Source organism: Aricia agestis, chromosome 22 (genome assembly GCF_905147365.1).
Source record: "Aricia agestis chromosome 22, ilAriAges1.1, whole genome shotgun sequence".
NCBI lineage: Eukaryota > Metazoa > Arthropoda > Insecta > Lepidoptera > Lycaenidae > Aricia > Aricia agestis.
The window spans coordinates 5,297,380-5,312,497 of NC_056427.1; the positions used below are offsets into that span (position 1 = coordinate 5,297,380).

Below are 15,118 nucleotides of genomic sequence, written 5' to 3' on the forward strand. Positions count from 1 at the left end.
GTGATTTTGATCTATTTTTATTATATTATTATTTTATTATTTTTTATTAAGTATACATAACTTTAAAATTTCAATTTAATGTAATTGCTAAATCATATATTTTAAATGTATTGTAATTGTAATGTAATGACTATAATGTAATGTAACGAAAATTTCAAAAAAATTTAAATGTAATGTTATGGGTCGCAGAAGCCTGAAATAAATGATTTTATTTTTATTTTTTATTTATTTTTATAATATGCTTTCTGTATTAATATATTTTTTAATTCCCCTAATGAGCTAGTTGTTGTCATTGATTTTATGTGTGCAGGTACCTTGTTATAAATCTTTATACACATTGCATAAGCATTATTTAAGAAAACACTCGCCTTTGGTTTTTTGTTTATGATTAACCTATTCGAGTTTCTAAAAAATTTCGCCGGTACCTGATCTACTAATTGAGTAAAGATATGCTTGTTGTTACTTACAAATTGGAATATTTCTAAAATATACATGCTCGGTAAGGTCATTATTATATTATATTGTTTGAATAAAGGCCTACACGATTCATATGGTGGAACCCTTGCTATGGCTCGGAGACATTTTTTTTGGACTATAAATGCCTTATTTATTTGGTTTGAATTTCCCCAAATTACTAGTCCATAGCGCAAGATTGACGAGACGTATCCGTGATAGGCCATAATTGCAGTCTGAGCACTTACTGTCCACGCAAGTCTTCTCAAAACATATACAAATCTGTTTAGTTTAGAACATACTTTGTTTACGTGTGCATGCCAGTTGCAATATTTATCCATTTGTATACCCAAAAATATGTTTTCATCTACTCGTTCTATAATTTCATTTTTATATTGTAATTTTAATTGTAATGGTTTTTTATTATAGTTTGTAAATTGTATATATTTTGTTTTGTTAATATTAATTTTTAAATTATTTGATGTAAGCCATTGAATTATGATAAAGTTCTAAATTAATGTCATTTTCGATTTTGTTCACGTCTGTTTTATTATTGAATGTAAATAGCAATGTTATATCGTCAGCAAATAATGTTAATTTATAATTAGTCATAATGGGAATGTCATTAATATAAAATAGGAATAATAGTGGACCTAAAACTGAGCCTTGAGGGACTCCAAATTTATTTAATAGACTTTCAGATTAACTATTTACTAATTCATTGTTTAAGTTGATGTGTTCTATGACTGTGTATTGCATCCTATCCTTTAGAAATGATTTAATCCACTCAAGAGCCGGTCCTCTAATACCCATTTTGCTAAGTTTATCTAGTAATATTTTATGAGAAACAAAGTCAAATGCTTTAGTCATGTCTATAAACATTACTATGCAATGATCTTTACTATCCATACAGTTAATAATTTGATTCGTAATATTAAAGCAAGCTTGTTGTGTCGATTTATTCTTCTGGAATCCGTATTGTTCATTTTTAAGTAATTTGAATTTATTTATAAAGGAAGTTAATCTCTTGTGCATAGCCTTTTCAAATATTTTAGACATAATATATTAACTACTAGCTGTCCCGGCAAACGTGGTTTTGCCATAAAATGATTTTCACTGTTTTCCTGTATTTTTCTTCGGCTTAAACCGATTTAAACCGCTACACCAATTTTGGTAAAATTCGGCATCTGTCATTTGAAAACCCGAAAAAGGATATGGATTGGATAGTTTCGCAAAATTTACGATTTTTTTATGAAATAAGGGGGCAAACGAGCAAACGGGTCACCTGATGGAAAGCAGCTTCCGTCGCCCATGGACACTCGCAGCATCAGAAGAGCTGCAAGTGCGTTGCCGGCCTTTTAAGAGGGAATAGGGCAATAGGGGAGGGTAGGGAAGGGAAGGGAAGGGAATACTTGAGGGTGGGAAAGGGAAAAGGGTAGGGGTTAGGGGATTGGGCCTCCGGTTAACTCACTCACTCGCCGAAACACAGCGCAAGCGCTGTTTCACGCCGGTTTTCTGTGAGAATGTGGTATTTCTCCGGTCGAGCCGGCCCATTCGTGCCGAAGCATGGCTCTCCCACGTATAAAAAACAATTCCGAAAATATGTGTACCAAATAGTATAAACGGGTAAGTAATCCAAACGAGCGTAATTTTGTGAGTCTGAAATTCTGTGACTGACTTCTCACAAAATTACGCTCGTTTGGCTTCAACCTAAAGGTCACATCTAGCATAAAAATGTGTACGTGGGAGAGCCATGCTTCGGCACGAATGGGCCGGCTCGACCGGATAAATACCACGTTCTCACAGAAAACCGGCGTGAAACAGCGCTTGCGCTGTGTTTCGCCGAGTGAGTGAGTTTACCGGAGGCCCAATCCCCTACTCTATTCCCTTCCCTTCCCTCAACTATTCCCTTCCCTTCCCTACCATCCCCTATTACCCTATTCCCTCTTAAAAGGCCGGCAACGCACTTGCAGCTCTTCTGATGCTGCGAGTGTCCATGGGCGACGGAAGTTGCTCTCCATCAGGTGACCCGTTTGCTCGTTTGCCCCCTTATTTCATAAAAAAAAAAAACAATTTAATATCAAAATTTAATCTGTTTCAACTTTAGTAAGTACAGAATTTCTGAATTTTGCTCCGACACGTTCAAGCAACACCAAAAATGGATGGAGCTGAGGTCTAGACTTTAGGTATTAAATTTAGTGCCCGTTTAATCTAGTCTACATTTACTGAATATTTTAGTTGCGTCTGCAGACTAGAGTTTTAGAGTTTGACCAAAATTTGAGCTACGTTTTAGTAGTAAAATTTGTAGTATCAAATATGTGATTTTAAGTTTAAAATTAATACAGAAATAGTTAACTTTTTAGACTTTCTGTCTAGGTTGTTAGGTATTGTAGGGCGCCATTGTAGTACACTGTATCTGTATATATAAAACTCAAAGGTGACTGATTGACATAGTGATCTATCAACGCACAGCCCAAACCACTGGACGAATCGGGCTGAAATTTGGCATGCAGGTAGATGTTATAACGTAGGCATCCGCTAAGAAAGGATTTTGATAAATTCCAACCCCAAGGGGTTCCAATCCAAATAGGGGATGAAAGTTTGTATATAATAATACTTCTTAACGCGAGCGAAGCCGCGGGCAAAAGCTCGTTAGTTAATAAATGTTGTAATTTTCTTCTTAACGTGGGCACAATAAAATCATTATTATTATTAGCTCTTCACTCCCAAACCACTGAACCGATTTGCTAACCGTACGTTTTCCGGGATAAAAACTGTCCTTAGGGTCAATTTATATAAGAACCGAATTTCAAAAACCGAACACAGAAAATTCAACCTTAACTCTAGATCGTAACGTATACATTTCTTCTGCGAGGCCAATCAGCGTTGGTCGGGCGCATCCACGCGAATTCGCGCGAATGCGCGCGCCTTTTTAAATTCTCAGAAGTAATAAAGTGCGTTAATGCTTTGGAGTTAAGGTTGAATTTGTAATGTTCAGTTTTAATAATTCGCTTCGATGCGCTCGATTCTGCGCTAATATAAATTGACCCTTTTTTTTCCGGGGCTCAAAGCACTCTCTTTAGCTTATACGTGGGAAAGCCATGCTTCGGCACGAATGGGCCGGCTCGACCGGAGAAATACCACGTTCTCACAGGAAACCGGCGTGAAACTCTAGTCCGGCGTGTTTCGCCGAGTGAGTGAGTTTACCGGAGGCCCAATCCCTTACCCTATTCCCCTTCTCTACCCTCCCCTATTCCCTTCCCTTCCCTACCCTCCCCTTTTACCCTATTATTTCTTAAAAGGCCGGCCACGCACCTGCAGCTCTTCAGATGCTGCAAGTGTCCATGGGCGACGGAAGTTGCTTTACATCAGGTGACGTTTGCTCGTTTGCCCCCTTATTTCATTAAAAAAATTCGCTTCGATGCGCTCGATTCTGCGCTAATATAAATTGACCCTTAATCCTATTTCCGCAAAAGGTTTGAGTCCCGCTCAAAGCACTCTCTTTAGCTTTCACTACAATCGATTCAAATGTGAAGAAGTAACAGACAGACAGACATATCTGTACATTATATGTTAGTAACTTACTTTGGGCTGGTTTTATCAACCATCATAAGTACGGTTCTTATAAGAATTGTTATTTTATTGAGGGGTAAAACTAAAGGATATAAAAATAATGTACACAGTCCGTATAAAGGTGAGGCCATGTTGTGCGCGGCTTATTGCGTTGCGTTGTAAAAACGCATTCTATGTAATATCTAAGTTCCATCAACGCAAAATATAATACAAAACAGAGATAGTGCGGTTCACCCTTCCACTTTAAATTTTAATCTCAATAATTAATATCCTTCGTTTCGTTGAAACACCGTGGCCGACAACACAACATATCAATGTAACATAATAATATAAAAATCTTATTTGTAAAATGATCTGTCATCAATAAATTAATTATTATTTAGAAAACAACAGTCTCGCTTGCCTGCTGCTTTCTTTGCTTGATTGCTTTACTCATAAATAAAGTTATTTTTATTTTAAGATTATTACGTACTTAATTTCTCTCCAAAGAACAAATTCACGTTAAAAATGATAACTTAACTCATAAAACTGTAGAATATAACTTATTGTTTTTTTAACAAAAAACATAAGGTACTAACAACTAATATAATGGTAAAGTAACACTTTAATTCAAATGGTCATTAGTTTAGTAATACAGAAGTATTTAATTAAAATTAAAAAATGTATTTTAAAGGAAGCTAATATTTATGTCTGTAATAGGACTACTAAATATTTGTAAAACGCTGCGGCGACGCAACGAAGCCTTATGGCCTCGCTCTTAAAGTAATAATATTATACCTTTAATAGTATATTTTGAAAGGAAAATATGTTGAAGATACCCTAGTAGCTTTCCTTACGGTTCTTTTCACTTATTATTTTATATGAAAGTTAGTTTCCAAGAAAAGCTTCAGGTAAGGAGCTTAAATATTATGAGCATGTTATAAAAGTAGATTTTTCCACGACTTTTGCAAATCCTATTGATAAAAACTCAATGTCTCAGTGAGTCGACGCTTAAGGCGACGGCTTGATAATTTGGCTGTGGCGATATCTTAAATATTAGATAAGAAATTAAAGTTCATTGTCAGTATTCATCATGTCTAAGTTGTCTTTGAATTATTTATAGTCAACTTTTATAACACAGAATAATCAATCAAAAAGACCTCTGTAAAAAAGGGATTCCTATTTTGCCAACAGAGGAGAGTGATTTAAGCATCCATAATTTGTAAATAGACTGGTTCAAGCATACACTTTAATTTGCCCATAGCTTATATGAAATGTATTTATGGTTTTTAAATTACGCGACAAAAAGAATTTTAAGTCGCTTACGCCCTTTAAATTTTTTGTTGTTCCATTGTTTGTCTCTCATAGAATCTAAAACGTATCCAACACGGTTTTTTACTTTAACGCGGCGTCACCTTAAGTCGAAAGTCGCGGGTTCGAATTGCGCCAAGAAGGCAAAAAGTTTTAAATATTCCTGGATCATGGATTATAATTTGTACTAAAAGTGTGTCATATTTATAAAATCGATACTAATATTATATTATACAGACAGAAAGACAGGCAAACAGTTTCGCATAATAATATTAGTATGGACGTAATACTAGCAACATCTTTCTATTGTAGCTAACCGTAATAGAGTTTTAATGTAGTTAATAATTTCTATTTAGTTATTCAGTTACCTGTTCAGAGGTAAAGGCTCATACTGAACCCTCAAAAAATAATTATAATAGGACCAACGCCCCAGTTAATATATACTGTGATGAAATAGGACATAGCGTTAGTGTACTTATGAATAAATTAAGTGTGGGTCAGCAAGTAATTAGCACTTGTTTGCCCGGGGCATCATTTGAACAAGTAATTAGCCGGGCAATAAATTCTGCTTGCTGTCCCAACACAACCATAGTTATCTTAGTCGGGAGAAGGGGAAAGATAAACAAAAAACAAATGACAGATTATATTAATACATTAAGTAGAAAAGAAAACGTTAGTCGACTTATTTTGTTTACCTTTCCTTATATAAAGAAATTGCCACACGAGAGTAAGGAAAATTATATTAGGTTTAAGCTGAACAGCCTACTATGTAGTGCAACAAATCAAAATTGTTTGGTATTAAGTAATACCTTACCACAAATAGATGTGGTGGACATTAATAATATTTTCAATTCTAGATTAGGTAATTTGACATATGATAAGTATTTCTTATCTAATTTTTTAACTCGACATTTAGCTAAATGGCTATACAATTTTATAGTTTTAAGACAAGCCAAAAAATTGGCTAAGCCGACCACTGCTTTTATTGAGCAGTGTTCTTATTCTAATCAATATATAACTGAGAGCTTGGAATATGTTCCAAATAATTTAAATTAGATTCTAGGACAACAGAGGCACACTCTAGCAGTATATTATTAAACAAAAATAATAATACTAATGCCTACCACCAACAACCTAGTAAGATTTCTACACAAAATTGTAATTTTAATATAAACTTGGTGCATCAGAACTTACAGGGAAAAATAGGAAAAGAATTAGAAATTGAGTTATTTTTAAATGAATGTAACATTGACATTTTGTGTGTATCAGAACATTGGTTAAAAAATTATGAATTGTCATTTAATTATTCTGATCATCAGCTAGCAAGTTCGTTCAGTCGAGAGAATGCTATTAGGGGTGGCTCCTTAATATTGATTAAGAAAAAACTTAAATTTAAAGAACGTAAGGATATTGTTAGACTGTCAACTGAACGAATTGCTGAGTTAGCCTGTATCGAGCTGAGCCACCTTATTATTGTAAGCGTATACAGACCTCCATCCGGCTTATATGATTCTTTTGAACAAATAATGGAGCAAGTGTTAACAAAAGTGTGTGCATCTAACAAAAAGATTATAGTATGTGGTGATTTCAATATTAATTTACTAGACTTAAACTCCACCACTGTTAGATTCACATCATTGTTCAAATCGTATAACCTTATTAATTTATTCAACGAGCCGACAAGAATTTGTGATACAACTGCGACTTGCATAGATAATATTTTCACCAACATAACTCCCTATAGGAAGGAAATAATTAATGTATTAAGCTCTGATCACTGTGGACAGCTAGCTTCATTTAATATAAATTGTGATACTAATTTAAAAGAAAAAATTGAATATATACCTATAAATACAAAACGTATTGAGAAATTTAGAAGTAAATTATCATCAAGTTTTGAGAAGTTGAATGTATCAAATGATCCAGATAAAGCGTTTAACAATTTATTCAATAGAGTAAATCAGCAATATAACGCTGTATTTACTTCTAAAACGGTCAGTTTGAATAATAAAAGAAATAATTTTAAAAAATGGGCAACTGCAGGTATTATTGTAAGTAGACAAAAATTATATGATTTGTATAACGAGAAAACTATAAACCGGAGTGAAGCTTTTAAATTGTACGTCAAGAAATACTCAAAAACTTTTAAAAAGGCCTGTCAAGCAGCAAAGGCACTTCAAATTAAAGAGAAAATTAGAGACTCTAAAAATAAAGTGAAAACCACCTGGAAAATAATTGCGGATGAGACTGGAAAAGTCGCCTGTCGTAACTCTAAATTTGAACTTTTAATTAATAATAAAAAAATCAATTCTGATCTTGAGGTTGCGACAGTCTTTGAGAAGTTTTTTGCAGACATTCCAATCTCAACTACAAAGAACTTAAATTCATCACCTACAGTTGCAGAAAAAATACTTAGAGAACATGTCAAGGAATGTGATGTCAATTTTATTTTTAGAGATATTGACTCCAGAGATATTATCAAGACTTTCAAATCAATCAATATTAAAAGTACCACTGATCTCTGGGGTATGTCCACAAAAATTATAAAATCAGTAATTGACATCATTGCCCCTTACCTAGCTTTAGTTTTTAATAATTGTATCGAAAGTGGTGTGTTCCCAGACTTAATGAAGCACAGCAAGGTGATGCCTCTATTTAAAGCTGGGAAGAAATCAGACCCAGCCAACTATAGACCAATATCCATATTGCCGACTTTAAGTAAAATCTTTGAAAAAATAATTCTAAATCAATTACTTGCTCATTTTAACTCAAATAATTTATTACATAATAATCAATTTGGTTTTACTAAAGGTCGGTCTACAACAGATGCAGGCATTAGTCTTCTGTGTAGTATTTTTGAAGCTTGGGAGGAGTCGCAGGATGCACTTGGTATTTTCTGCGATCTCTCTAAAGCATTTGACTGTGTGGAGTATGATACTCTAATAAGAAAACTACACCATTATGGTGTAAGGGGCCCGGCACTTAAACTTCTTAAATCTTACCTTACAAATAGAACGCAGAGGGTGGAAGTTAACTCCATAAGGTCTAATGGAACCAAAATAAAACTAGGTGTGCCACAAGGGTCCATTTTAGGGCCTTTTCTTTTTCTCATCTATATAAATGATTTACCTTATCTTGTTAAAGATAAGCATGAGATAGTACTTTTTGCTGATGACACTTCACTAATTTTTAATGTGAAGAGGCGACAATTTAATTATGACGAGGTAAATAGTGCTCTCTCAAAAATAGTACATTGGTTTAATGCTAATAATTTACTTTTGAACTCTAATAAAACAAAATGTTTAAAATTTATCTTGCCCAATGTTAGGCAAGTACAAACCAATGTACTATTAAATGATGAGAAAATGAATTTAGTAGACACCACCGTATTCCTAGGCATAACGCTGGATTGTAAGTTACAATGGGGTCCACATATTGCGAAACTGGCAGATAAGCTTAGTTCTGCAGCATATGCTGTTAAAAAAATTCGTGAAATCACTGATGTAGAGACCGCGCGATTAGTTTACTTTAGCTACTTTCATAGCATAATGTCTTACGGCATCCTCTTGTGGGGAAACGCGGCGGACATTAATACAATATTTGTGCTGCAGAAGCGAGCTATTCGTTCTATTTATAAGATGTCGTCTTTGGAATCTCTAAGAGAAAAATTTAAAGAAATAAGAATTCTGACCGTCACATCTCAATACATTTTGGAAAATCTCTTATATGTTAGAAAGAACATAAATATTTTCAAAAAGAAAAGTGATAATCATAATGTAAATACTAGAAATAAGAACAAGTTAGCAATACCAATGTTCAGACTAGCCAAAATAAGCAAATCCTTTAAAGGCCAATGTATACGCCTATACAATAAAATCCCAGAAAATGTTCAAAATCTACCTTTAAACAAATTTAAAAAAGCAGTTAAAGAACGTTTGTGTGCTAAAGCGTATTATAAAGTCAATGATTTCTTCGAGGACAGCACACCTTGGGAATAGGGTGGCTCCATGCAGGTTACTTTTCTTTTAATTTTGTTACATAGCTGTAAGCCATAACATTGTAATTTTCCATTTTTTTTTGCAAAAGATGGCCCCGTGCGAGTTTCTTACGCCGGTTCTTCTCGGCGGGGTAGTTCCCGAACCGGTGGTAGGCAACGTAGTTTCTTCGTTCGACTTTCAAAAAGTGTATCATGATACCCATTTTGAATAAAAAGATATTTTATTTTATTTTATTTTTTTTTTTCTATCTTTGTAAGTGGAATAGCGACGATGCTAATTGTTGCTATTTTGCTGACAACTTCCAATCAAGTACAAACTTGCTTACTATAGTCAATGAGTTTCTAAAATACTAGAGTAGCAATGTCTTACAAAAGATTCTCAGAAATGCGTAACCACTTTTTTGTTCAAAAGACAATGTCAAGTCATATATTCGTTATGTCATTATGTATGTGAGATATGCCTGCAGGCATCTTCGAAGTGGCAACGCGTTGCTACCGTAAACTTCCAATCTAGTTACGTTAGTAACATAGAATATCATTGACTATAGTTATAGGCCTTTAGTTGTTTTATTAGATAGAAGGCTAAGTTATACATTAAATATGCATGGGACAACTATATGACTTTGAATTGTCTGGATTTATGTGTGTCCACGCATTCGGGTGTTTGGCCGCTAAATCGCGAGATCACAAGTAGAGATGAAACGGATATCCGGCAATTATACGGTATCCGGCCTATCCGGCGGCCTTAATACTATCCGGCCAAATACAGGATAGCTGCTATTCGGCCGGATAGGCATCCGGCCGAATTAAAAAAAGACCTGGATCACTAAGGGCAAATTTTGGCCGGATATCCTGCTATCCGGTCATGTAGTTGGCCGAATATCCGGTATCTGGTATCCGGCCAAACTACTATCCGTTTCATCTCTAATCACAAGCATGGTATTTAACGATTTATTTTAACTAGAGATCGCCCAATGGTCGAAATTCGACCTTAGTTTCAACGACATTAGGACTACTACCTATATTTTGTAAAAAAATAATATTGACTAAGTATAATTTTTTTTTCAACTCTTGTCTCTGGGACTAAGCTGATCTCAGACTGGCCGTGTAAGCATCTTAGATTCAATAAAAAAAACTATAATCCATCTTCAATTTGTCAACTTGTTGTCAAGTTGTCAACAGACTTCAACCATAAATAAAAGAGTAACATTCGTATGTATAGGCTCGTCACTCAAAAATCTGTCGTTTCTCATGTGTGTGTGTGTTGTAGTGTGTGTAATATTTTATTTGTTAAAAAAATGTATGATAAAAGCATAATTTTAAAATAATATTAGTTCGATGCACTCCTTCACCGTATAAACTATTACTGTGCAAAATTTCATGCACCTACGTTTCCTCATTTTTCGTAAAAAGGGTTACAAAGTTTTTCGTTCGCGTATTAATATTATGATAGCGCGGTCACGCTGTCATTTACATACACATTTTCCCGTAAAAAAGTAGCCTACGTCTATCGTGCTAAATGACAAAAATTGTTTATTAGTTCGTGATATTAGCCTATTCAAAACAAACACCCAAGAAACAATGGTTCTTCTTCATAATTCCATGATTTGATTAAGGTACTCTTATGCCAAAATCATCAACATTCCTATTGTAGTCGGATAAAAACTCGCCACTAACTTGAGAAGTTTGAAGTGCTCTTGACCAAATGTTACAAGCCTGCATTGCGGGAAAATCTCAAGTCTCAACCTAACTCAGCGTTACTCAATCAAATAATTGGGCCAGGGGGTAATCTAGTTGAAGCCTTGGTATTGTGGAAAACTACTGTCTCTGATGGAAGTAAAGTTGGCAACACAGTGAGCAAAGAAGTAACTTGAAAGATAGAAATACTTTTACGCGTATCTATACAAAAATAGGCTGCAAAGCTGGCAACACAGTAAGTGAATTGAAGCTAAAAGTTATCACTTTGACATGACTGTAACGTTACTGAATAGCTTTGTCCACATTGTGCCTTTTTTTTGTTCAACAAGGGCATGCGTTATAGCGCAGTCAACAGCGAAGGTGTGGCATGCCCGTGACGCGCGTCAAAATCCACCCGCGTTTAAAGAAAAGTGTCATAGCGCGCGCTACGATTTCAACGCGCGTTACGGGCATGCCTCACGTTCGCTGTTGACAGCGCTATAAGGCATGCCCTTGATGAACAGAAAAAGGCACAATGTGGACAAAGCTAATAGCTATGTCCACACTATGTGCTTTCGTCTTCAATTTTCGTCATCTTCTTTCATTCAACTTTCGTTTTGGCGCATTCAATAATTGGAAGCTCTATCGAACGCAACGCCAATACAAAAAAATAAGTATTACTGAAATCAGACAATTGTAGTTCCGGAGGTATGCAAATACAATATTAAAAACATACATGATACATCCATTATTACAAACGTATGACACTTTAAAAAAATTGAATGAATGAATGAATGAATGAACCGACTTAAATGAAATTTTAGTCCGTTAAAAGTCATTAATAAATGTTTCTGAGACCGACAGGACTTAGGACTATTCGCATACACATAGTTAGGATTCGTAGGAACGTTTGAACTTTAACGTAAGCTAAATAGGCTCTTTGCACACAGAGCGACCACAAGCCTGGTGAAACAAAACGTTCAAATCCTTACTTAAGTTACATTTCAATGAACGTAATTAACTGAACTCAGATTTCATTATGTCAACGCCTTAATGTGGTTAGGCTGTTATCAGAAGGGCTGTTTTTAGCCTCCGACAAAAAAGAGGGTAGTTATAAGAATGATTGATCTTGAAACACTGACCTCTATAATACACTGGACATGCTATGCCGTACAAAATGACAGCTATTTCTTATGCCGATATGCGTACTGTGAACTGATTTATGTAGAAAATGACAACCGCCATTTGCAAAATAGTAGTTCCAAGTACACTCACTACCGCTTTCACATAGCAATCAGCGCCAATATGGCGACTTTCAAATAGGAGCATTTTATTGATAGCGATCGCCTGTCCAGTGTATTATAGAGGTCAGTGTCTTGAAATGATTGATGAATCTGTCCGTCTGCCTGCCGGTTTGTGTGTTTGTCCATGGCCGGGGAGGCCGATTTTGATCCAGTTTTTTGTTTCTTTTGTACACATTCTTATCCGTCTTTCAATGTCATATCCAATTCCCATGCCATATCCAATTCCCATGCCATAAACTTGAAGAGGTGACATACAGACTTACTATCCCATTTATAATATTAGTAAAGATAGATTAAAAACAATATATTATATCCACAGCCGAACATAGACTCCTTTTTGGAAGTCGGTTAAATAAAGTGAATTTTAGCTCCTTTATGGTGAGAGTCCCGACGCACCATCTACCGACCTTCGAGAAGGAGGAGTTCTGGCCGATTGGAGTCGTCTACAGGAGGTTCCGAGGACGACTTCCGAACACGTCGCGCCCCACGTCGCAGACAATACGTGTTTAGTGTTTTAGTGTTAGTTATATATATATATATATATATATATATATATATATATATATATATATATATATATATATATATATATATATATATATATATATATATTAGTATAATTGTATGTATGTTAGTCTATAAGGTATTTATAATATGGGCCAAGATGCCTGAATTAAAAAAATAAATAAAAATAAATATTATTGAAAGTCTATTTTCCTTTACTTCATGAAACCTAAATCGAAAAGAAAAGGACATTATCACATAAGTGTCAGAGATAACTTTCAGTTTTAGGAGATTTAGGCAATCTCGAACCATATAAGTATGTCTATTACTGAGCCGTTTTCGAGTAAACGTTAGGCCCATATAACCGCCAATACGTGCGCCGCGCCGATAAAATTTTATGTTAGGTACGTCAATTTTTAAGAGGTTTTATAGAGGAAATGTATTGATAATCTATACTCCCATACTTCCATACTAATATTATAAATGCAAAAGTGTGTATGTCTGTTTGTCTGTCTGTCTGTTACCTCTTCACGCCCAAACAGCTGAACCGATTTTGCTGAAATTTGGTGTTACGATACTTTGAGTCCCGGGAAAGCACATAGGATACTTTAAATTGTGGGAGAGCCATGCTTCGGCACGAATGGGCCGGCTCGAACGGAGAAATACCACGTTCTCACAGAAAACCATGAAACAGCGCTTGCGCTGTGTTTCGCCGAGTGAGTGAGTTTACCGGAGGCCCGATTCTCTTCCCTATCCTCCCCTATTCCCTCCCTTCCCATCCCTACCCTCCCCTATTACCCTATTCCCTTTTAAAAGGCCGGCAACGCACCTGCAGCTCTTCTGATGCTTCGAGTGTCCATGGGCGACGGAAGTTGCTTTCCATCAGGTGACCCGTTTGCTCGTTTGCCCCCTTATATTATAAAAAGAAACCCGCAAGAAATGTACGGTACCGCGTGTTTAATGGATTTCTGCTCAACGGAGTTGCCGGCATCATCTAGTACTTTAAAAAGACGGTTTAAATTATTATTTACCGATGACTGACGGCTCACTTCAAGAATATTTGTTCAAAACGTGCCCTCCGAACGCAGCCTTAATCTGATACCCGACGAAGTTCCAGGACGTTTCTAGAATGTGGAACTAATTAGCACATTGCTAACAACTTCGTTAATACTAAGCCTAAAACGGGGCGATTTGTAATTTTCGTTTATTACGGTCATTGTATATAAATGTCTTATGGTCAGGTAGAAATCCAGCGCTGGATTGGATCACTGCATTTCTGTCATACACTCAAAGATAGAGATTACCGATTTATGTAGTTATTTCAAGCAGTGTTGACAGAAAATATAAGGGCTTTTTGTGAAAATTTGACTTTGATTACTTGTATTTTTTCTTTATAATATATCGTCAACAGAGCCGTATTTTCAATAATCCTTTCGTACAAACCAAAAGCCAACGTATTTCAGAAATCTGACACATTTAATCCAACACAAAGCATTATAAAACTTTTCCTTTGTTGCAGGTCCGATAGTTTAAAAAAAACAACATGTCACTGTCAAGCGTGAGATAACAGATTAAAAATCCAAAATGGCGGAGAATGAGTGGCCGCGCAATTTCACGGATGTTCCACAATTGAATAATTCCGACGAGTACGGCGAGTTCGACATTCGATTTTTGAATTTCTCGTCGGACGACTACTGCTCGTCGAACCATTCGCGCGCTTATTTGAATGTGACGTGCGAGTTCCCTATCAACTATGCGGAACCTATGTACGGGTGAGTATTCATCACCATTATCTGCTGAAGGCCTTTCAACAAGCACCAACATAATCTTATAGGCTAGGTTCATTATGCAGCGGCGCGAACGCGCGGTTTGGCTACACGGTGAGATCGCAAGCAAAATTTGTATTTATTTAAGGCGATGCCTTGATAATTTGGCTGTAGCGATGTCGATTTTTCTCAGCAATGACTAAAGCTAAGATATTAAAGTTCATTGTCAGTATTCATCATGTCTTTGTCTTTGAATTACCCATACCATAACACGATTGGTCAACTTTTATAACACAGAATAATTAATCAAAAAGACCTCTGTAAAAAAAGGGATTCCTATTTTGCCAACAGAGGAGAGTGATTTAAGCTTCCAAAATTTATACATAAATTGGTTCAAGCATACACTTTAATTTGCCCATAGCTTATATGAAATGTATTTATGGTTTTTAAATTAAGTACGCGACAAAAACCATTTTGTCGCTACGCCCTTTCCATTTTTGCTGTTCCATTGCTTGTTTTCTATGAGAGGCCGGGCCGGCCAATCTAAAACACAT

At 35.6% G+C, this 15,118-nt stretch overlaps 1 protein-coding gene across 1 annotated transcript in view; it reads left to right on the forward strand.

Moving 5' to 3' along the window:
- Positions 1 to 14,322: 14,322 nt before the first annotated feature.
- The window catches only part of LOC121738035 (sex peptide receptor), a 55,413-nt gene continuing 54,617 nt past the window's right edge, over positions 14,323 to 15,118 (forward strand). Inside the window, exon 1 of the mRNA XM_042129848.1 lies at positions 14,323 to 14,570. Coding sequence (XP_041985782.1) covers positions 14,383 to 14,570 — 188 coding nt within the window. The 5' untranslated portion in view covers positions 14,323 to 14,382. The remainder of the gene's footprint in view (positions 14,571 to 15,118) is intronic.